This window comes from Oreochromis niloticus, linkage group LG8, assembly GCF_001858045.2.
Source record: "Oreochromis niloticus isolate F11D_XX linkage group LG8, O_niloticus_UMD_NMBU, whole genome shotgun sequence".
NCBI classification, from domain to species: domain Eukaryota; kingdom Metazoa; phylum Chordata; class Actinopteri; order Cichliformes; family Cichlidae; genus Oreochromis; species Oreochromis niloticus.
This window is the reverse complement of record NC_031973.2, coordinates 29986928-30011770: the sequence shown is the minus strand read 5'-3', so window position 1 is coordinate 30011770 and position 24843 is coordinate 29986928. Positions and strand designations below refer to the sequence as shown.

The 24843-nt window shown below is 39.1% G+C and overlaps 2 protein-coding genes across 5 annotated transcripts in view; both read right to left on the bottom strand.

Moving 5' to 3' along the window:
- mbtd1 (mbt domain containing 1) overlaps positions 1–24754 on the bottom strand; it is a 26394-nt gene extending 1640 nt beyond the window's left edge. Inside the window, exons 1-17 of one of the 2 annotated variants that reach the window (XM_005465325.4) lie at positions 24572–24753; positions 22734–22938; positions 21962–22095; positions 21760–21874; positions 21588–21670; positions 21391–21508; positions 19522–19656; positions 19365–19453; positions 18958–19192; positions 18705–18760; positions 15674–15778; positions 12247–12394; positions 12073–12155; positions 9952–10186; positions 9238–9309; positions 2795–2950; positions 1–2403 (exon numbers count right to left, since the gene is read on the bottom strand). The exon at positions 1–2403 is cut by the window's left edge and continues 1640 nt beyond it. In XM_005465325.4, the coding sequence (XP_005465382.1) occupies positions 2285–2403; positions 2795–2950; positions 9238–9309; positions 9952–10186; positions 12073–12155; positions 12247–12394; positions 15674–15778; positions 18705–18760; positions 18958–19192; positions 19365–19453; positions 19522–19656; positions 21391–21508; positions 21588–21670; positions 21760–21874; positions 21962–22095; positions 22734–22938; positions 24572–24592 (2109 nt within the window). In that variant the 5' untranslated portion in view covers positions 24593–24753 and the 3' untranslated portion in view covers positions 1–2284. Of the gene's footprint in view, positions 2404–2794; positions 2951–9237; positions 9310–9951; positions 10187–12072; positions 12156–12246; positions 12395–15673; positions 15779–18704; positions 18761–18957; positions 19193–19364; positions 19454–19521; positions 19657–21390; positions 21509–21587; positions 21671–21759; positions 21875–21961; positions 22096–22733; positions 22939–24571 lie in introns of both variants that reach the window. The other variant, XM_025910017.1, reaches the window with a different exon arrangement.
- LOC100707149 (carbonic anhydrase-related protein 10) overlaps positions 1–24843 on the bottom strand; it is a 1009504-nt gene that overhangs the window by 376921 nt on the left and 607740 nt on the right. The gene's annotated exons all lie outside the window — the stretch shown is intronic.

Sequence of the window (24843 nt, the reverse complement as noted above, 5' to 3'; positions counted from 1 at the left end):
TTGGTAAAATTACAACTGAAATTAAAAGATAAAGGACATGACATGTATATTGATAAACCTTTAACAGAATACCAAGATTATTATGACTATGTCCAGGGACCAAGTGATAAGACAAGTCTCTGATAAGTTCATCTTTTACAGCAGCTACAATCAGAGAGTAAAGCTCAAAGCATATTGTATGGCCGGGAAATGGGGATATGTCATCATATCCTATCATAATAGTGCGATTTTTCATTTAAACTTTGCGACCTGCTGCTTACTTACACTTCCTGTTTCTTCTGAAATATTCTCATATCATCAAAATGTGGACCTTTTTTTTTTCTCCAAACAAAGCCATTTTCATTTCCACAGCTTCAGTAATCCTTTTTTATCAGTACAGCACACAGAATCTGAAGCTACCCCAGTGATAACTGCTTCAACAACTGCTCATTCACAGAGGTACTGCAGGACCAAAAACTCAAGCTTAGCTCCAAAAGCAAGTCATAACCCCTACATACAATGTTCAGCTTTACAGCATTTTAAAAAAAAAAAAGTGTGCTTATATCCCAGTATACTGTTTGGATTTGGCCAAGTTGTGGTGCGAGACACACTACCATAGGCAGCTGTGGTGTGGCTGGCAACACGCCACACCTCCATTAACTGGAGTCACTGAACTAGACTTCTGGACTATACTTGTGTTGTTGATGCCTTTTGGCATCTATTTATCTGACAAATTATCAGCCCTGCTGGTGGAACATAACATTCAAGATGTTTGTGCTTCACCCTTGACGAGTGAAAACCTGAGTGTTTTATTAGCAGTAATTAGGCGGTATGTGGCTGCTAACCACCTAGCTAGCATTAGCTGGTAACTTAGCCACCTGTTGTTCAATTATGGTCACTTCTGGCTCCAAGAAACGAAACAAAAAGGGTCAAAACTTAAATGTTGACTGTTAAAAATTGAAAACCAATGGTTCATGGTAGCCATGTCCATATTTTATATATTGTCTATACAAGCTCAGTGGAATGTGAAAAAAGTGTTTTTGTTTGTCAATATAAAAAAAGCAACAGCTGCATAAGATGTGTTTTTGTATAAAGCTGCACCAGAAAGTGGGAAAACCCTGTAAATGTGGATACACAAAAGAAAATCTACCAACAAAAAATAAGTGACAAGCTACCCTAAAAGGTCAAAGAAGAACTTGGCTTCTCAAATGGACTCAAAAATACTTCTTAGTTTAAAACATTGCAAAGTTAGTCAAAGGTTAATAATAATAATAATGAGATTAGTAGGAAATTGACAGAGTCCATTATAAAAGTAGTTTTACAATATTTTCTTTTTCAAACTCATCATTTTGGTGAGTCCGAAATAAAAAAAAAAAAAAAAAGAGCAACAGATTTTGGTTCTGTAATAACTAAATGAGGAATAAATGTAGCTGTGGAAATCTTCTGTTCAATACTATAAGGAAAAAGAACAAAAGGTGGGAAAGACCATCATTAATGCTGAGCAGCATGGTAAGAACTCTTTGTGTAGCTCTATTTGAATAGGCCTACACTTACTAGTGAATATAGTCACTTTATAAAACAACACGTTACTCAAACAGCCACCAAAATGTGAAAAAAAGGACATAAAAAAAATCAACCTGAAAATCAAAACAAAATGAAATAAGGAAAAATTCAAGTACTATTATTAAAATTGAAGTCCACCTGGCAATACTGCAAAAATATACACAACTCTGCTCATCTTTCTGACAGCCTTACTTTGCTCACCCAGCTGCTAAATGGCTGACTCTGACATTTTTAAACAAAAAAACAACTCCCCCCCCCCCCCCCCTCCCATACAACAAACGCGAGAAAACCTAAAGACCTGGCTCAATAAATGGTTGTCACAGTTTCTCCAGGTCTCTGTATGTGGCCCACATTATGGCTGAGGCTGGATGGGCTATCTGAACCAGATGAGCTAATCATCCAGATAGCTCATCTGGTTCAGATAGCCAAAGAAAGGGAGAAAAAGCTGCAGGTCGTAGAAAGAGAATGCCCAAACATCTATGACCCAGGCCTGACTCTGGGTGCTTTCCATGATTAGACAGGACTTTCTGAGTGAATATGTGGACGCACCCCTACAAGGTTAGAAAATTGTTTTGAGTGATGTTGAGGAATGGTATCCCTCATGTGCTGACATTACAGGTGGCCTGTGGCATCACTCTTCAAGTATCCTCTCAGGTGAGTTTGACTCTCCCCGTTCCTGATTGTTGGTTCGGTGTTTCCAGAGATGTCCTTTTGTGGTTTCCTCCTCCTCGATTTTGTCACATCAGGGTTCCTGTCTAATGTAGTAACTGCCCGAGCCATTGCTCTCTTGGTCTGAGGTGCCCTGCGAGAAGGTGAACTCATCCACTTCAGCGGTCTCCTCTTTCATTCGCAGGAGAGACTCTAGAGGCAGGAACAGAATGCAAAAGAGAGAAGAGTAGCAAAGTGTTCATGCGCTTTGAACAAAAATGCAAGAGGAGCCTTTGCCTTTGTTTCGGAAGTTAATTTTAAAACCACCTGACAGGCATCAAAATAAATGACCCAATCCCTACTGTAAAGCACCACTCTACTCTTTACTGACATGAAATATTCATGTTGATAATGAACAGAGAAAGGTTGTTTATACACAAAAACATGCAGGATCAGCAGCTTCCAGCCCCACAGTGTGGCCTGGTGACCAGGACTGTCTTCTAAAGCCCCCCCCCCCACACACACACACACACACACACGAAAACCAACAACCCAGGATACTTGCAGTGCAGTGCTGGTTTTGTTTTTAAAAGTGTGCCATTACCTGATTTGTGGGTTAGGTGGAAATGGGTGCGGGGTCTGGGCCGAGCTGGCCCCTGGGCAGGGTAAGGGGGTGGACTCTGCTCTTCGTCCCCTGAGAAGCTGCTCCTCCTCCTGCCTGCCTGACTGAAGGGCCGTCGACCAACAGGAATCTTCCTCTCTAAACACCAAGCCAGACGCGGGTAAGCTACCAGGGGCTCATTAAAAATATGACTTTACGTTTCGATGACTTAGCAGAAAGGAATGATCAGACAGCAGGTTTTATTTAACATCATAGTGCCAACACTGATATGCCCATCTGAATAAGCCCCTGGTAAGCTGTACTGGGAGTGCTAGACCCAAGTAAGCAGATGCACAATTAGCATGATATCATATTTATGCCATATGTGGCAAGCCATAGTACAATATATAGTAGGCAATACATATAATACAATATATATAGGCAATACATAGTCACAAGCAAATTATAGTATTTCATAGTTGCACAAAAGAAGTCCTGGTGCACAAATTTAACACTGCATGGAGCAGGAGCTGAAATTAAAGTTTATGAATTAACTAATTCATAATTACTAAGGATGGACCAATCCAACTTTTCCAGTTCTAACACAGTACTGATTTCTTGGCTTCAAGTAACTGCTGATACCAAACACAATTCTGACACCAATGTTAAAGAATAATCTGTACTGTACTGTACTGTACGGCGAGGAAAAGACTGAGGACCATTCCTTAATCTTTAAAGCAAAAACCAGGCTCTCCTAAGTTTGTAAAATATTATGGAACAAATACATAGGTAGGTACATACATATACTGAATTGTTTGGAGGCTTTGTTGTTTTCAAAGGGGGCGATCGTGGCTCAAGAGTTGGGAGTTCGCCTTGTAATCGGAAGGTTGCCGGTTCGAGCCCGGCTTGGACAGTCTCGGTCGTTGTGTCCTTGGGCAAGACACTTCACCCGTTGCCTACTGGTGGTGGTCAGAGGGCCCGGTGGCGCCAGTGTCCGGCAGCCTCGCCTCTGTCAGTGCGCCCCAGGGTGGCTGTGGCTACAATGTAGCTTGCCATCACCAGTGTGTGAATGTGTGTGTGAATGGGTGGATGACTGGATATGTAAAGCGCTTTGGGGTCCTTAGGGACTATTAAAGCGCTATATAAATACAGGCCATTTACCATTCAAAGCAACTCTCTTTGGTTTCTGCCCCTAAACTGTCAAGTGTCACATTGATTTTTGGGAGCAGAATTAAACTTTGCTTGGTGGGTGTAGCAGTGTACCCTGCTGCACTGTACAAGTTGTACAAGGTGACTCTGCCCTCAGACAAATTTCCCACAGGATAACATCCCTGTGCCCTACATACAAGGGCTTGAAAAGACTATGTGGGAGTGAAACAATTATTATAATTTGCTTGTGACTATGATTTCTCATGGTTGTGACATATGACATAGTTATGAATCCACAGTAAGCTACCAAGATGAATGCTACAGGAACTGTCAGTATTTAAAATAATAACTTTTCCTGTTCCATCTGAGCATCCATGAAGTATGGCAAAGCCATAGTTGAAGAGTATCCAGTGCTGATATTGCTGATTTGCTTCCTGCAGTAGAGTATCACTTCCTGGTCCAGCACATAGTGGTGTTTTTCTGTAGCGATTTAATTAAAAACGTATAGATAACGTCTTATTTCATAGTGTAATCGTCACATGCTTCATCCGAAGCACACTCTCTCTGTCTTTAGGGATTCCCCAGCTTAACTCACAGCCGACTAACAGCTAACAGCATGGCCTCTTCATCTGTCCCTCCTACACTTTCCTGCTCATTGTGTCAGATGTTTAGTTATTCATAGACCTTTAGTAATAATTATTCTTAAAATAAATGTAGCCTATTTGCCAGGCCAGGATCACTGAATTGGAGACTGTTTTGCACCCTTTAGCTAGCCCAGCCCCTGTAGCTGGTGCAGCCAAAGGTAGTGTAGCGTAGTTAGCTCTCCCCAAGCAGCCGGGAAAACAGGATGGCTGGGTGACGGTGATGAGGAAGCATAGTCTTAACCAGAAGCCCCCGCTACACCACCAATCTGTTCATGTGTCTAACCGCTTTTCTCCACTCTGCGACACACCCACCAGAGATCAAAGTCTTGTAACTGCTGATTCTGTTCTTAAACATGTGAAGCTAGAGACACCAGCAACCATAGTAATGATCTTCTAGGGACCAGAACAGGCAACGTTGAGGGAAATTTAAAACTGCTGCCTAAGGGTGAACGTACATTCAGTAAAATTATAATTCACGTCTGCAGTAATGATATCTGGTTATGTCAATCGGAGGTCACTAAAATTAATATTGAATCGGTGTGTAACTTTGACAAAACAATGACCAGTGGTGTCCAAAAAAAATTGGGAAACTTTCTGGTGGAAACCTGGTCTTGTTAGGAGACATGAGATCCTCCCTGCCAGATTTATAGAAATAACAGCTGCTCCATCCAAATTTATTAAAACCCCCCCAAACGTGACTATCCAGAGCTGGGACCAGGAACCAGAGTTGCACTCTTACACACCACTCTGCAGCTTCTCTCCTCCTGTTATCCCCCCCCAAAACCCCTTCCCCTTAGAGGCTGTGTCAGCTCCCAAACAGACAAAAAACTTAAACACAAAAAACAAAGAAAGAGCAATACAGTATTCTCAACAGCACTGGAGAGTAATACAGTGAAATGTGGATTATTAAACATTAGGTCTCTCTCTTCCAAGTCTCTGTTAGTACATGAGTTAGTAATTGATCAACAAATCAATTTACTCTGCCTTACAGAAACCTGGTTGCAGGAGGATGATTATGTTAGTTTGAATGAATCAACACCCCCGAGTCATAGTAACTATCAGAAACCTCAAGGCACAGGCCGAGGGGGCGGTGTGGCAGCAATCTTCCACACCGAAGATTAAAGACTAAGAGATTTAACTCATTTGAAAGCCTGATCCTTAGCCTTGTCCACCCCAGCTGTAAAACTCAAAAACCAGTCTTAATTGTTATCATCTGTCGTCCACCTGAGCCTTACACAGAGTTTCTATCTGATTCCTCAGACTTTATCTGATTTAGTGCTCAGCTCAGATAAAATAATTATTGTGGATGATTTTTACATCCATGTAGAGGCTAAAAATGACAGCATTTAATCTGTTATTAGACTCAATTGGCTTCTCTCAAAATTTAAAAGAACCCACCCACCACTTTAATCACACTCTAGATCTTGTTTTAACATACGGCATAGAAACAGAACATTTAACAGTGTTTCCTGAAAACCCTCTCTTGTTTGATCATTTCCTGATAACATTTAAACTTACAATAATTGATTACAAAGCAGTGGGGAGTAGATTTCATCACAGTAGATGCCTTTCTGAAAGTGCTGTAACTAAGTTCAAGAATATAATTCACCCACTGTTATCGTCTTAATTGCCCTGTACCAACACAGAGCAGAGCAGCTACCCGAACGCTACTGAACACAGGTCGATTATCTTGTTAATAATTTTACCTCCACACTACTTATGACTGTGGATACTGTAGCTCCTGTGAAAAAGAGAGCCTCAAATCAGAAGTACTTGACTTCATGGTATAATTCTCAAACACGTAGCCTAAAGCAGATAACTCGTAAGCTGGAGAGGAAATAGTGTATCACAAATCTAGAAGATCATCATTTAACTATTTATCACTGATTGAAGAAAATAAGAACAACCCTAGGTTTCTCTTCAGCACTGTAGCCAGGCTGACAAAAAGTCAGAGCTCTGTTGAGCCAACCATTCCTTTAACATTAAGTAACGACTTCATGAATTTCTTCACAAATAAAATTTTAACCATTGGAGAAAAAATTACCAATAATCATCTCAGAGATGTAATATTATCTACAGCTACTTTTAGTACCATTGATATTTATTTAGAGTCTTTTTCTACAATTGACCTTTCTGAGTTAACTTCAGTAATTACTTCCAAACCATCCATGTGACTTTTAGAACCCATTCCTTGCTATGTACCACAGGCCTTCAAACTGGCTGTAGTTAAACCGTTACTTAAAAATCCATCTCTTGACCCAGCTGTCTTAGCTAATTATAGGCCAATCTCCAACCTTCCTTTCATCTCAAAAATTCAAGTTGAGTAGAGTAGTTGTCAAACACTGCTTGAACTCAGTGCAGTGTTTGATACTGTCGACCATAATATCCTATTAGAGTGATCACAGCATGCTTTAGATTTGAATCATACCTATCTAATAGACTCCAATTTGTTCATGTAAATGGAGAGTCCTCTTCACACACTGAGGTTAATCATGGAGTCCCACAGGGTTCAGTGCTAGGACCAATTCTGTTTACATTATACATGTTTCCCTTAGGCAGCATCATCAGAAAGCATAGCATACATTTTCACTGCTATACAAATGACACCGAACTCTATCTATGCATGAAGCCAGATAACACACACCAATTAGTTAAACTGCAGGAATGTCTTAAAGACATGAAGACCTAGATGACCTCAAACTTTCTGCTTCTTAATTTGTACCTGCTATTAATCTCTGTCTCTCCCCCACAGCATGTCTTTATCCTGTTTTCCTTCTCTCACCCCAACCGGTCACAGCAAATGGCCGCCCCTCCCTGAGCCTGGTTCTGCCGGAGGTTTCTTCCTTTTAAAACTGAGTTTTTCCTTCCCATTGTCGCCAAAGTGCTTGCTCATAGGGGGTCATATGATTGTTGCGTTTTTCTCTGTATCTACTATTGTAGGATCTACTGTACAATATAAAGCGCCTTGAGGCGACTGTTGTTGTGATTTGGCGCTATATAAATAAAATGGAATTGAATTGAATTGAATTAAATTCAGTTCAATTCAACACATATACACATATATACACACACACACACACACACACATATATGTATATGTATGTATGTATGTATGTATGTATGTATGTATGTGTGTGTGTGTATATATATATATATATATATATATACACACACACATACATACATACATACATGCAATTCAGCGGATATTGCGGGATAGACAGGATCCTTTAGCTCAGCGCGACAGTGTGCTCATAGAGAGATATCGATTTTCCCGTGAGGGTATTATTTACTTAACACACTCTCTCTCTCTCTCTCTCTCCCTATATATATATATATATATATATATATATATATATATATATATATATATATATATATATATATATACACACATATACATACTAGGGCTGCACGATATTAGGAAAACCTGCGATGTGCGATAACTGTGATCAATATTGCGATAACAATGACTTGCGATAAAATAAATAGCAAAAAAACCCCAAAACGAATACATAATTTCCGTTTTACTGCAACAGTTTTATTTAAAGAAAGCTGCTGTATTAGCAGCGTAACAACAAAGTGGACTTTAACATTGAAACATTGCCCCCATAAAAATTTTTTCTGAGGCTTGAATTCTGAAAGACATCCTTCCCGGTCTCTATAATTACTTTTAAATAAACATAACTTAAATTATACTGCAAATTATCTCAATGCAGTTGTTCATCATTTTACCACTCACCAAGTAGTTATGATGTAAGTCAAAACTGGAGAGGAAACTTTACTGTAGTGCTTGTGTAGTTTTCAGCTTGGCTCAGTTCAAACATGACGGTCTTGCGGCATGTTTCGTACATTTGTGGAATGGCGACATGGGAAAAGTAGTTTCGTGAGGGGATGCGGTATGTCCGGTCCACTTTATGTATCAGACTGGTGAAGCCCTCTCTGCTAACTGTATTTATAGGCATCACGTCTTTAGCCAAAAAATGTGTAATGGCCTCTGTTATTTCTTTGTACCGCTTCGACGTTTTCTCATAAGGAGTTCCACTTGAAAAACTCGGATACAGAGACGGCTGTTGGACTGCTGTTTTTTAGCCACGAGTTCATAGTCAGTAGCGTTCTCGTCATGCGTCTCGCTCTCAGCCATTACAACTCTGACTCGTTGCTGCAGCGTTGTTCGCTCCGGGCCTCTAATCCATTTGATTGGTTAATGCCGTGAAGGTCTCTATTCGACTGGTCAAATGTGTAAAGGGGTTTCTTTGGTAAATTCTTTAAAGCACGTGTGTAAACATTTTAAGGTACCCAATTATCGCAGTTTACGCAGCTTTTGCGATGGGCCCATCGCACAGGCTGATATCGCGATGACAATAAATTTTCGATTTATTGTGCAGGCCTAATATATACACACATACATACAAATACACATATACATATATATATGTGTGTGTGTGTGTGTGTGTGTGCGTGTGTGCGTGTGTGTCATCCAATGTGACAAGAAGACGAATGATGAAAATCATTCGAGCACATGGACCAGATGACCAATATGAAAGCAGCAGTTTCCACCACAAGTATAGCCAGATATAGTATGAGGAACAACAAAAGGAGAACAGGTAGATAAAGTAGAGAGACTCTGATGCTGAAGAAGGGAATACTCACTTTTCTTTTGGCCTTTATACTGCTGGGCCTTTTTCTTCTGCTTGGGAACAGACTGGGACATTTCTCTGTTACCTAAAAAAGAAAAAAAAACAAAAGGACATTCAGGCATACAATGAGAGGAAAGCACATCCACACGACAAAACAAAACTTGATGCTGAAGCTCATCAATTGAAGAAGTGCTGAAATAAATGCAGTACGAGAAAAAGACCTGAAATAAGCTCATTGTAAATCTATAAATTCTAAGCAGGCATTCCTGATTGGTGGCAGTTTATAAACACCCCCATGATACAAACAAACACGCATGCACATCCCTACCTCACAATGTTTACAGGTCTAGATGCGCGCACACTCAACCGCACAGGTGGTCTGTGGGATAACAAACGATTCTCTATTTCTCAGTTATATATTGGCAAGAAAACACCTACTCTTCCTCTGGAAATGCAGCAATATCCCCTTGCACATTCAATGGCTTCGTGATGTAATGTTCTTTCTTAAACTTGATAAGCTCAACTATTTTCTCTGAGGCAGATCCCAAAAGTTTTTAGTCAAGTGACAGCTATTCGTGACCTACTGTAGTTCATTATAACTGTCTCATGTAGTGATCTCATTCTCTGCCCTTCTATCTTGTCTTGATCCTTGATATTAATAATTCTTTAAACTTTTTGCATCACTAAGGCACTACAGGAAGAAGTATGAACAGCATTATGGCATTACTCTGTGAGGCAGGCGGTTGGAGCTGGTAGCCTGTTAGCTGACACCAGCCCACTGGATAGAGGTCAGGCGACTCGCAGTCCACCCACTGATCATACTCGTCTTCCCAACCATCAAAGTGGATCCTCAGTAGGCGGTGCACAATCCTTGTCACCGTGGCGACACACACCAGCCTTGGTTCCATCAGATCAACAGCTTCCAGCTTCATGCCTAGCCGAAACCCATGATTGGGAACCTCCTAGGACATGAAAGGGATCACGGACAGTGGAAAAAGAGAAATTTAACAAACAAAACCCAGATCTTAAAAGTACTGCAGCCTGTATTTATCCTTCAGTAAACGCTTGTGAGAAACTTTACAAATCCTGTCAGTCATAACATGGATATGACCAATAATGACATGAGTTTTTACTGCTACTGTTTAAATGGATGGGGCACGGTGGGGTGGTGATTAGCACTGTTGCCTCACAGCAAGACGGTCCTGAGTTCAATCCCCACCACCTGGCCGGGGCCTTTCTCTGTGGACTTTGCATGTTCTACCCGTGTTTGTGTGGGTTCTCTCCAGGTACTCCGGCTTCCTCTCACCGTCCAAAGACATGCAGTTTGTGGGGTGGGGTTAGGTTAATTGGTGATTCTAAGGCTATGTCTACACTAGCCCGGATAAATATGAAAACAGTGTATACGTCTGAAAAGGCTCAGCGTCCACACTATCGTTTTCATTCATTTTCACACAGTTGTTCATCCACATTTAAATGGCCAAAAACGCTTACGTTCCAGTACTGCGCATGCGTAAAACCCAAGACAATTCGACCTGCCTCATTTCTGTCTGCTGTCTATTTACTTTCCGGCTCTTTGAAACGTCACGGCAAAATGTTGAGGAAAACACCAAGTTTTTTTTTAAATGGACTCTGACCTGGACCTTGAGGTCAAGGTCACTGATATTCAAACTTGTCCACAATTTTTAGTAGATGCACCTATGGTATCAATTTTAAAATAATAAATGGCCACTCATTCTCAAGTTATTGAGATCCCAAAGTTGCTGGTCTGCCTGCCCAACACGGTGATGACAATACGGATCCCCGTGGAATTCTGTGACCAACTTTTGAGCATGAATAAGAGAAATTTAAATCTAGACATCTTAAATTCAAGACCACACTGACTAATACCAACGGTGTGTTCTAATCTCTTTAGTAAAATACTGTTGTCAGTGGTAATTGAGTAGTCATTGATCATTTGTTACCTTACCAGTGCCGTGTCTGTGCTATGGCGCACTCTAAATCTGGACTGAATCTTTGCAAATTATCTGTTCTTTTGCAGTGATTATTTAACTGATTGACAGTTAACATCTCCAAATGTTTTGAAATAAAAGTAGCTAGTAAGATTTTTTCAAGTAATAGTTTAATTACTGCCATCTTAATGAGGACAGATTAATCATACTTGTAACAACACTTGTAACAACAATTTTTCAAGGACAAACAAAGAGGGAGAATGGAAAGTCATTTTCACTCTCCATCATGTTAACAGTGAAGGAATCACTTCCTTACACTTATTTATTGCACATGTTTTGATTGTAGCTACACATGGCCACTGGGTCAGCTACACTGACAAACCCATATCATGAAGGTCCCAGCTTCGTGCTGATGTTAATGCTAGAGAACGTTTGTAACTCTGCAGCATATCACTGACAGGACTCAGCAACCCTGCACTGCAAGTTTACGTGGTCTGTCACTTCATGGCTGAGTTGCTGTGGTTCCCAAATGCTTTTCCTCTGCAATAATACTGCTTACAGTTGATCATGGAATATCTAGGAGTTAAGCAATTTTAGATGTGTCCTTGATCCAATACAGCTGATTTAAATGGCTAAATTACCTCCTCAACATGTCTTGAATGTCTCCAGAGGTCTGGTAATGAACTAATCATCTGATTCAGGTGTGTTGACCCAGGGTGATATCCTGCAGGACACCGGCCCTTGAGGCCTGGAGTTCCCCACCCCTGGTCTATATAGTGTAGATGATTGCAGATGGTGTTTTTATTGCAAGCTACAGGATTTTGATTAGAAGAAGATTTTGAAACTTACAGAATGATAACAGTTTAAAAACACACAGGATATACATCAATAAACCTTACCTTGTTAAAGAGCCTGACAGGAGCAGCTACTGAACCTGTTTCTCTGAGGTAGTCAAACCATTTGAATGGGAGTTTAGTGTACCCTGAGAAACACAATATGTGTCAAGACCAGAACATAAACAACCCCAAATTTTAAGGTTCCAAAGTGAAGAAAAAAATATAACCATAGAGTACCTTTAGGGGGTGTCAGTTCAATGTTATTGATTTCACAGAAGCCAACAGGGAAGATGGAAGGGGAGGTGCCATGGTAGCAGAACCAGTCTGATCCATCCACTGCCTCTGAGCCATCTATCCCAATCATGAGATATCCATCTGCCAACACCTATATAGCAGAGAGTTATGTCATGTTAACTTTAATGTACAACCTAAATTCCAAAAATGTATAAAATGTAGATGCAACTAGAAACAGAACACAATCAAATCTCATAAATCTATAATCTATTGAAAACTGAGGACAGAAAACAGATTGAAGGTTTAAACTGAGAAAATATACCATTGAAAACATTTTTTTCATTTTTCATTTTACGGCAGCTACAATTTGATGGCAGTAAAGCCCCTTTTCCATTAGCACCTACCCAGATCAACTGGCCACGGATCGCCACGACCCAACTCGGATGGTTTTCCATTACAAAACACTAGTACTAATGTACGTGACTGTCGTCAATAGCAACACGTCCGCGCATCCCGCCACATAATTAATAATGGACAAGAACACTGTTGTTTTTGTATCCATTTCTCTTGTTCCAGGCTTTAAAAAAAATGAAGGTTTTGATTTAGTTAACAAGAGTGCTCTCATGACTCATCAAGTGATGCTACTGGCCAGGCAATCGGTGGCATGCAGTTTGACAACGTTATATTTTAGTACCGGCTTGGATTGCTTAGAACCCCTACCAAGCAATCCAAGCAGGTAACACCATCAGCTGCCCCATCAGCTGGTGGTACGTAACCACCACTTAATATAGTGGATGGGAAATAAATAAATATCGGTGGTACTGAAAGTAGGTGTACACAAAGTTACGTCTGCGAGGTGGTTATGAGTAATTTTTTCTCTAATGGTTAAAATTTTATTTATAAAGAAATTCAAGAAGTCATCACTACTTAAGGTTAAAGCTCAAGTAGTGATGACTTCAGCTCTGTTGGCTTAACAAAGCTGACTTTTGGTCAGCCTGGCTACAGTGCTGAAGAGAAACCTATCATTCTTATTACCTTTAGTCAGTGATGAATAGTAAGATGTTCTACCTTTATGGAGGGCTTTGTTATAGAGCAATAATCTACTTTTGCAGGCTTAATGATGATCTCCTAAATTAGTTAGATGCCATTTCCTCTGCAGCTTATAAGTTATCTGCTTTAAGGTGCACATTTGAGAGTTATAGTCAAGTACTTTTGATTTCAGGCTGTATTTTTCAGAGGCGCTACAATATCTAGAATCATATACAGAAAGGAAGTAAATTTAATAACAAGATAATGTACTTATGTGGAAATAAAGTTCAGGTAGCTGCTCTCCACTGTATTGGCACATCGCATTGAAGATAACAGTGGCGCAATTATAGCCTTAATTTTACAGCAATCACAAAGATATTCACTGTGTTGAAACATTTATTCTGTTCATCTGGACGTAGTATTTTCAGTGGAAGAAACATTTCATCACTCATCCACCAAGTGACTTTTTCTATCATTAATATGCAAATTGTCACGACCATTGATCAACATACATTCAAATTTCAATTTGTTTGACCACAAAACAGTTTTCCACTTTGCGTAAGTCTATTTCAAATGAGTTTTGACCCAGTGAAGATGGCAGTATTTCTGTATCATGTGGACATTTGGCTTTGCCGTTTCTTAATAGCCACAATGTTACTTAATAGCTTACCTGCATTTGTGTATGCATTAGTGAACCCCTTGAGAATTCTGAGATACACTGGTTATACTGGAAATACTGGTTACATTGGTAATCATCTTAACCTGTTAAGATCAGGTCAGGTTATAACCAGTATAACATGACCTAATTAGTGGCAAAATCTTCCTCCATCTGTTTCTTTTTAGTACCACTTCCTTTACCAGCCTTTTGTTGCCCCTGTCCCAAATTTGCCATGTTGTTGCCATGAAATTCAAAGTGAGCTAATATATTTCATCAAATAGTAAAATATTTAAGTTCACACATCTGTTTTCTATGTTTTATTGTGAATAAAAAGGTTTTACAAGATTTGTAAATCATTGCATTCTGTTTTATTTACATTTTACAGCATCCTGACTTTTGCAAAATCAAAACTGCAGGGCTCACAAAATCGCTAGCCCGACGTCCCGGGGCAAGCGATTTTTCCAGTTGGGCTACCAAAATCTATCTCAGCCCTGCCCGTTGGGCTATCATAGGAAGGAAAAATATATGTCAATGCTTTTGCATTCTTTCGAAAATGTAGCTGAGTAATTATATCATTGGCATCGATGAGCCACTGTCTATATGTGATATATTGAAATTGCGTTTGAATTTGTGCTCATTTTTTGCTTTCACTTTCACTTTGCGATCGCGCGAACGGTGTGTAGAGAGCGGCAGCACTGATTGACAATTAATTACGCACCAATTCCTCTGACATCGTCTTATCACTCATTAGCTTACTATTCAAACGTGACAAGTGAAATCTCCCACAGCAAGCTTAAACATGTGAGAGGTTGATTGCGCAGAGAATCGCTGACCGTTATGCAAGTACGTGTGTAAAAGCAGCAGGATTTACGCCGGTATTTTAGTTCTGCTGAGCCAAATAAGACAGGTCAGGGTGAAGAAGGGGCAGCCAAATAAAAGCCTACCACAAAACGGAAAAGTTATGACAAATCAGACTATGAGGCAAAAAGAAAGCTCAGCTTTTTTGGTTTCATGGACAAAAGAATTTATGCGGCTGGAATATGACAAGGTAAATAACATGATGTTCTGCCAGGTGTGTTGTGAGTTTCATTTCATTTGAGTCGACAAGCGCCTTTGTAACTGGGACCAGTAATTTTAAGAAAGACCCCATCAGAACCCATGAGAAATGCAAAAAATGCATTATTGCCCAGTCTGCAATATCTTTCCCAGAACAAACAGCAATTGCAAAAACCATACTAAAAATAAACCAAGCACAAGAAGAAGTCCTGAAAAATCTTTCAAAAGCATACTATGTTGCAAAGAGTTAACTACCATTGTCAAAATTTAGCAGTCTTTGCAAATTTCAAAAAGCAAATGGCCTAGATCTTGGTTCCACTTAACCCTTACCCTTGACATCAGTGGAAATTTCAGATTCAGGATCTGACACAGACTGATTCATGTTCTACACAGTTCTTGCAAGTTCATAGAAATTTCTGTTCAATTAGAACCAAGTGTTTGAGTTGATGATTGTAATTTTTATACAGTTGTTGTGATTTGTTGATTTTAACAATTTTCTGATTAATTTTTGTTTCCGTTACAATATTATACTTTAATATATAATATTGTAAAGGAAACAAAACATTAAAAAATTGCTCTTTTTTATTCGGGCTACTTAAGTTTATTTTGGGCTACCAAAAACTGAAGAGTGCCTGCCCGAAGGGCTACCAGAGATTTTGAAATTTTGCGAGCCTTGAACTGGCTTACCTTTCTTACAGTAGCTACACATATAGCTGAGAGATTGAGGGGGTCAATGGCTTCTAACTTCATCCCATCTTTGAACCAGTCCCCACTCTGGTCCACTTCCTTCGTCTGTAAAATCAAAGGCAGAAAAGCGGAAAGAAAAACAACTTTTTATGAAAAGAATGCAGACAGTTAGGGTCATCCCCTTAGTGAAGTTGATTAGAGTGACGGTACAGTAACTGTGGCGTGTCCAGCGGCGTGGCCTGGGGGGGCACAGGCCACCCCCCCAACCAGACTGGCCACCCTGAAGCTAAAACAATAAAATTCAATCAAATATCAAATGTACGATTATGTTTTCACAGTGAAGCTCAGATATCTGAGTGTAAGTGAATGCAGCATCAGCTTCTGCACTATGAGCATCACGTTAGCAAAGGAAGGAGAGCCAAGCACGAAAGACGGCACCGCAGAAAACAAGTTTTCGGCGAAAGAAAATGAGGAGAGAATAAATGTCCCGATAAGTAATATTAAGTTTGTTGAGTTTAGTAAACTTCGGTGAAATTAGAATACCAAGGAAAAAAATAACACTTAAAGAATTATTGCAACCGTCGAATATTTCAGACAGTAGGCTACTGGGGGGAGCTAGCATAAGAGTTATGAGTTATAAGATATAATCCAAGTCGTAACATTGCTGTATGGAGCTGCAGATTTGGTTGCAGGTTAATACTGGCAGTGTCACCATGCCAGCTGACTGTATTTCATCATCAGCCAGTGTTGTTCTTTATACATCAATATTACCAAAGTTTATCAGCACTTACACTACACTGTGCGGTCTAGCTAATTTCTCTCATTACTTATCCTATCTGCCAGCTCCATGTTATGAATAGAGTGTAAATCACCCCATGAAATGGCTGTGCCATGTTCAATGCAGGGATGTGCAGTTCTGGTTCTCAAGGCTCCTGTCCTCCCGGTTTCAGATGTTTCCATACTTCAACACAGCTGATTTAAAGAATCATTTACAGACTTGTGCACAACTAGGTGTTTGGGGATTTTTTGTTTTGAATTGGCTATGTTGGTATAGGTAACATCTAAAACGTGCAGGATAGGGGTCCATGAGGGCCAGAATTTGACATTATCTGCCAATTACATCTGCCACCCTTCTCCAAATCTGTGCCCCACCTGGCCCCCCAAACAAAAATTTTCTAGACACGCCACTGTACAGTAAGCGGGCCTGTTAGGTTGAAATTGTTAAATGTTGTCATTGTTTTACTTAAATTCTTTTCATTCTTCTGTTTCTGTCCTCCTCCCCGGCCTACATCTATGTGGGGGATGCAATAGCTGTAGTGTTTAATTGTAGGCACATCCTATGTGAGAGTTCTGCTTTCTTATTTAGTGAGGATGTTTTACTGGCCTTTATTTACCTGTGTGTGTGTCTGTCTGTGATTGTGTAAATATTTACGCTATTGTGTACTTCATACACATGGAGAAATGCCAAACTGCCTTTCATTGTTCTTGTAACAGTGACAATAAAAGCTATTCTAATTCTAATTTTAATTCAATTAAGGTTGATACATATGTGATGTTCATGGCTAAGCAACAGTTTGTATATGTAAATGATGTGTGTACACAAACGTTTCTGGAGCTTGGAAAGGTCTTTACGCCAATGTCATGCACCAGGATGAAATGATATTTGAAAAGTCAAATGACAGAAATGTGGTATCCATCTCCATTTTACGAAGTTCCAAATGGAGTAGTCAACATCAGACACACAGAAACAGAGACCGACAAACTCATGCATGTATAAGCAAGAGCACAGAACACCGCTGTTGGATTAAATGCTTTTATGAGAATTAACTTCATATTTGTTAAACTACACAATAAAATTTTGAATAAATAGCTCTTTCCCACCGAATGTACTACACGAGTATGAAACTTAAATTTTGGTACCCTTATAACACAGGGCTAATATGAGGCAACAAAACAAATTTTGGTCGAGAGTGGAAGAGACATATTTCTTATCATATTAACAGGGACCCCCAAGCACTTAAGAAATTAGGTTAAATTTTTTTTCTAAAAATTAAAAACAACAACAACAACAACAACATAAAAACAAAACTATATACCATAAAGGGTTATAACTTTCAATGTTTGTTATGTTTGGAATTGACAACTCACATTGAAACTGCAACATTTTATAATAGGATCGACTTGGAAATGCACCTGTAAAGGTTTCCAACACCTTGTGCCTCCAGGATCAAGCAGTAGAAAAGTAGACACTATGGGGACATGTTTAAAGACTCAGACAATAAATAAGTATTTAGTAACGTTTAAAGCCTTATTTGTGCCATGTCAGTTAAAAGCAACACAGTATTATTTGATTGCCAGCTTTCTTTCGAAATATTGGTTAACAAATAATGTTTTAAACTTGCTTTTAATGAAGCTAAAAAAAAATCCAGTTCATTAAAGTGGACATTAAAGTAAAGAAAAAGAAAAAGATGTTTTCAGGTCTTTTTTCCACTTGTATTTTTAAGTGGAGTTTAAAGATTCATTAATCCTGTATTTAGTCATTTTGATGAAAGGAGTGCTTTAATTTTTTAAATATAAATGCAAACCAGTCGTAGCACTGTTATGTCTGGCTAAATACTCATTATGTATGTACACACACATAGAGTACATTATGTCTGTGTGTTGAAAATCTTCCTAACATACCCACACCAAAATGTTATTATGCTCTATCATTCTTTAACTTATTTTAACATAATTTTTATTATTTTTAAATAGTGCCAATTCATAACAACAGTTGCCCTGAAGGTGCTTCATGTTGGAAGGGAAAACCCTATGATATAACTGAACATGCTAAAAAATTAAACCTGGATATTTTCTACAGAACAATTACAATAACTTGCAGAACAGAACCCAGTCTTCCATATAATTTTAGCTGAAGTGTGAGATCTGCTTTTCAAAGGGGGAAGCTTGCAAGGGAAAAGGGACTTTTAGTGGTGGTTCAGATGTGGGATAATAAGGATGAAATATATTCTGTTCTTTTGCCAAGTCTTACCTTCTGGAAGAGCTGTGGAGGAGCATCGACTTGACCATCTAATTTCCTTGTTATATCTAGAATTTGAATACATGAAAATGACTTGTTACACATACAGTGGGCATTGTTGTAAATTGTTGTAGTTTCTCTTTTGTTAGTCACGTGTCCCACATTAACACGGGACTGTTACTTGATCAACTATAACAATTTTTAAAATTCACAATTTTGGAGTCTGTATGATTCCTCAGATTCCTCACAAAGTGAGTGTGCCTACCAGATCGTTTGAAGCGGTGTCCAATGCTTCTTGACCAGCCTATATTATGGATAAGAGGGCTATACATGTGGCACCAGAAGTCATCAGCTCCACCCTGGCTCTCCTCATAGACCAACCTCAGGCGACCTCCAATCACTTGCTCTACCAGCGCCACCCGTGTCCGGCTGAGATAGTTCTTATCGACCACCTCAACTCGCATTAGCTTCTTAAAGGGAAATTGCATGTTTTCCTGTACCTTCAGTGAAAAATGAGTGGCAGGTTTACCAAACCAAGATGAAATGTAACAGCCAAGGATGAACAGAAACAACAACAACAACGTTTTATTGTAATTTTAGGTTCAGCAAGAACACTTAAAAATAAAATAAATATATAAAATGCAGCTTTACAATACTGGGCTGATGCCTTACCATATCATTAAAGTTAGGTGGCAGTGTTTTAGCTCCAGTGAGGCGCTTCACAAGAAACGTTTTCCAGTTAGAGTACTTATGTTGTATGCCTGTAGAGAGCAGCAATAATTAACCATAGTGCTAAAGAAAACTTTGATTTGTTTGTCAAAACACTCACTTTTTGGAGGTACGAGGGGTTTGCCACTTGAAGCACACCATCCCACAGGGTGAACTTCAGGTATGCAGAGGTTACACCAGAAGTCTTTACTTGTGTCACTGTCAAAGCCCTCATAACGCAGGAGAGCCTTGAACCCTAAAGAACAAGAGGAAACACTATTAATGTGATCACTAATTCTTGACATCAGAAACAGTAGATTGAAAAATTGACCACCATCCGTGGTCAGTTTGCTTATTCTATATTCAGCTTCTTGAGTAGTTGGTGAAAAAAAAAATTAGATACAAAGACTGTATTCACATGTGAGTATAAATAATGTGTTATTTCTCCTCACTGTTGGTGTGAAAACTATTTATACTGTATTGATCCTTTTCCAAAGGTTTCTTTCTAAACAATCTCAGAAAATCACTTCTGTTTCAGTGCTGAATTTATTTAAGAGTTCATAACAAAGATGTCCAAAGTGAAGCCTTAGTGGAGGAATGGAAATCAGATTGCCCTGTACTTTACACATAGATGATAAATACATGTGTCAGCTAAACATACCGATGAATATAAACGTCTTATTTTTAAGGTTTTTTCCCCCTCTAATGTCAGCTTGCACATTTTATTTGTTGGGTGTTGTACTGTCACATGTGGAATGGGAGAAGGGGTTTGTTGCTTATTTCTTTGTTTATGGTAAAACTTTAAAATCTAATACAGACTTTTATTAGCTCAGGTTGAGGGATACATCTGGTACTTTCATCTATGTGTAGGCTTGTTGCCAGTATTGTCATCAACACAATTGCTGCCAGGACAAACCAATAAACCTTCACAGATATGGGTCTGACTAATGAGGATGATATTGGCTCAACTGAGAATGAATTTTTAAACTATTTTAGTACTGAAATTAAAAAAAAAAAAAAAATTCAGCTATTCTTGCAGCATGTCAGTGTGTAGTATTAAGACCTAGAAAAACTTAAGGCTACACCTTTACAAGGTTGGGCGATATGTCAAATTTTTCCAACTGGCATTCGTCAGTCCAATAAATGACAACAGGCGATATATTTGCACGAGTGACTTTTTGATGGGCGGAGCAATGTAATCATACACAGACTGATTTGCGTGTTTAGAATTTATATGTTTTTTTATGTTCGCTGGAAGAAACATTTTTTTAACATACTTTTTGTATCTTGTTGTTTGGTCGAGTGTGTAAGACAGATAAACATTGGAACAGCCTGTAAACACGGTTAAAGTGGAAAAAAGAAACCAGTTTTTCTTTGTTTCCCTGCCCAACGTGTTTTTTAATTTAAAATGTTTTGGGGGGGGTTTCTGAACATAGGATACTGCCTTTCTTTCTTTCTGTTATGAGTTTGTGTAAATTTATCGCTGCATTTGAGGAGGGTGCCGTTAAAACAGCGCTATTATCGTTTTCGTTGACTGTTTCTCTTAGTTTCAACCAACAGTATTAGCAAAATTACTAACAGGCAAATAAATAAATTGGTCTTGTAAAAACGATCGGCGAAAGGCTCAGCCTGTCATTGATGGTCGATAAATTCGTCCAATCACCCAACCTTACTACACCGATTCTGAGTCAACTAGCAGCTGCAGGTTCTCTTTCATGTAAAGCCAAATGCCTCTCTTATGGTTCACTGTCTCATGAACTGACAACTACTTGTTGTGGTTGTGGAAACAGCGAAACTAATTGTTCAAATGTTCAGTGTGAGTTTTACATCGGACTTTGCATACATTTGCCATGTTGTGATATACTTATTCAGCATTAACACTTACTCCTAACACAGTTCACAAAAATGAAAAGACACAAACACAATTAAAAATACAAAACACCCCAGGGGTTGTGTGAGAGATTTTACCTTAATTACTTGTAGCGTTTACCTGCTAGCTTTATGATTTCTGCTATCCAGTACACCTTGGTGGAGAAGTTGGTATCAGAGTTGGGCACTTCAATCCTCACACCTACTTCAATATCTCCCCAACATGTTCCCATGGGGGCCTGAGGCACAGAAGTTATCAGCTATGATAATCATAGTATCATATCAGTGGTGACCATATTCTCAGCTCCAGCTACTTACATGCTTGAAACAGCTGACAGGAGCCCCCACCGTGTTACTGCTACAGATATACTGCCCCCAGTCAAAACTCTCTCCAGGGACCACTGACAGAAAGAACAATTAGTTTGTAGCTTGTGTACATCAAAAAGAGCAGAAATATGAGCCCCATCATGATTGCTTTTTCACAGCCTACCTGCTTTCAGTTTGGCCTGGTTCTGTTGACTTGCTTGGTACTGGGCATAAGCTGCCAACTTTGCCATGAGAGGCTGTTTCTGTAAGACTTTGGCCTTTTTTGTTGGTGGTTTGCCCTTGTAAAAATCAAAGCAGATGTTAATATTTACACAATACAAAATTATGAAACTACTATACTTTTTTATCAAAGATAATGAATTTACCTGGAGTCTTGCCAAGATGCTAGCTTTTTTAGAATTTGAGGAATAACTCCTAGAACAGGACACACTGCAGAAACGCTTGGTTTTGGAGTAAAAAGCATCTCGTACACCGACCATCCCACACATCTCACAGGTGGCTGTGAAAACAAACCGAAATACATCAGCAGTCTACAAATGGTAAATGGCATTTATAGTTATCTCCATAAGTATTTGGAAATTGACACAATTGCAATTTTTGCTCTGTACGTGGTAAATGGACTGGTTTTTATATAGCGCCTTTCTACTCTGAATACTAAAAGCTCTTTATAAATCTTTCCTCATTCACCCATTCACATCCAATCGCACAAGTACTTTTTTCTAGGCACTTTCTATGCAAGTTCTTCCTACCCAACATTCATACACATTCATTGTCCGGTGGATGCATCGGAGAACAACTTGGGGTTATTATCTTGGCCAAGGATATTTGGCATGTAGAATGGAGCAGAAGGGGACCGAGCCACCCCATCACTACAGTGGATTTTAAATTAACCAAATGTGATTTAAATGAAAATTTTTAGATTTAATTCAAAGGGTATACCAAAAGTAATGCATTAACTGTTTAGGTAATTCAATATCTTGGCCAAGGATATTTGCACATATGAACGTTGAGGAGCTGAGGCTCAAACTAATAATCGTTATACTTCCTGAGCCACAGCAGCTAAACGTAAACACTATTATTGTTCACTCACAGATTGATATTTAAGCAACACACACAAAAAAAGCCTCATGTACTGACCCATTCCAGCCTTTCCATCAGGGTAGGTGTAGACTTGTCCATTGTTCTTGATGATGGGCAGACTAGCAGGGATGGAGGGTACCACCTCATCCTCACTGTCGTCTGAGCTAGAGCTGCTGGTGGACTCCTCGCTGCAGCTGTCATAGCCATCAAACATCCCGAATGAGTCTCGTCGCTTACGATCTGAACGTGGGGTACGCTCAGCCTTTACAGATGAGGACACAACAGAGAAACACTGAATGAATTCATATGGATGCTTTTAGGGGTGTCTGTAGCTCAGGAGGTTCTCCTCTCCATTTCTCCATATAATGTAACACGTTTACTTTGGCGTTGTTCAGAGAAAGCAGTGAAATTGGTCTAAGAGAAGGTAACTGTTCAGAAAAACATATTTCATTCAAGTCATTTTATTTTACTCCATTCCCTTTTGAGTTATTTTACTTTACTAAAACTTAATAAAAGAAAAATAAAGCTGCATTCTCATACTTCTATTCTTTTAAGCTATTGCACTTTATTTTAACAGCTCCTTACAAATGTCCTTGTTCTGTGGTCCTGGAGTTTAGCCACACAAACTAGCCAAACATTTGTCTTTAGTGCAGAAGGGATGCCCAGTTTTTTTATTTATTTTTTAACAGTGGCGCTCTTCAAATTAAATATACCATGGTTTTTAATATTAATAAAATTAACCTTTTCTTCAAACATATAATGGTGAAAGCACAGCAATAATAGTGCCTTAAAATAATTCTTATTACTGTTAATCTCAATCTCTGTGCGAATCAATACAAAAAAACGAAAATACTTAAAACAACTTTTGTGAGGAAGCGAGAAAGGAAATATTGCTCTAAGGCAATCTTGGGCGGTAGGAAGGGGAAGAATGGGGGAGCAGACGCAGTCTGCAATAGTTGCAAAAGAAATGGTTTGATTGCAATGGTTGATGCAAAAAATAATAATGGACCAGAAGAAAATAAAGATTCAAATCTTCTTGGTTCACATTTTTATTATTTTTTATCAATATTCTTTCCATTTTTTATGAGCATTTGTAAGATGTTTTAGACAAATGTAAACAAAAATCAACTCCCTAAGCTAAATTTTAGTATTGAAGTGAAGCTGAACTTGTTTTAGTTGAAAGATGTATTTTTACAGTTCGCCTTTCATCATTAATGCATCATTTAGATTCAGGTAGGAAAATATCAGCGAACCATATCTGAGTCAGCATGACTTTTTTCGAAACGCCCAAAAATCTCTAAATAAATGAATAAATACTACGTGAAAGTATGGAAGTCTGATCACAGGATCCGGAACAATGCGTACATGTTGTCAAAGCTAGTTTACTTCCTCTTCACAGCATCTCAGCCCAAACATTACACTACGCGCAACAGTTTAACTTAAAAAAAATAAAAAATAAAAAAAATAAATCAAGACACCCATTTCCAAAGACATCCTTTGTAAGCTACATTTTACATACATATATACTGGAAAAGTAAACTAATACCGAAACTAAAATAAGGGACGGCCTTATTACAAACACCTCCTAAAGCTAAACAGCACTAGCAGAGCTAGCTAGCAGAACCTGTTTTTCCAGGGGGGGGGTTTCAGAACAAAGCCTTTTTACGTTCGTCTATTAACGTATAGTTGCAATAGTTAGACTTGTAAGAAAACTCTACTCGTTTTTTTTTTGAGAGAGAGCGAGAGAGAGAAAAGAAAGAGCTTTAGTATTATGTGTAGATGGGTGAGCCACTAGCTGGCTATCGTAAACAGATAACAACAAAGGAGGCGTACTACCCTGAACAATCCACTGGAATCGGAGGCTCGCGGCCCAAAAATGTTTCAAACCAACTCACCAAATCCCTTGCGTTTTCCATCAGCCCTTCATATAGCTGTTCTTCCAGTTACCTGCACTTCCTAATTCAAACAAATCCCCTCACCTGGGGTATAACCTAGCTTTGAATTTTAGTCGAAATACTACCAAGCAGGATATCAACAAATTACTCTGCAGCCTCTGCGCATGAGCGACCGTAACCTACTTTCATGTGATTGGTGGATCTGCAATGGAGGTCATCGACCGATGCAGACACAAAATAATAGACTTTGCAGAGTAACTGAATGAAAGGGG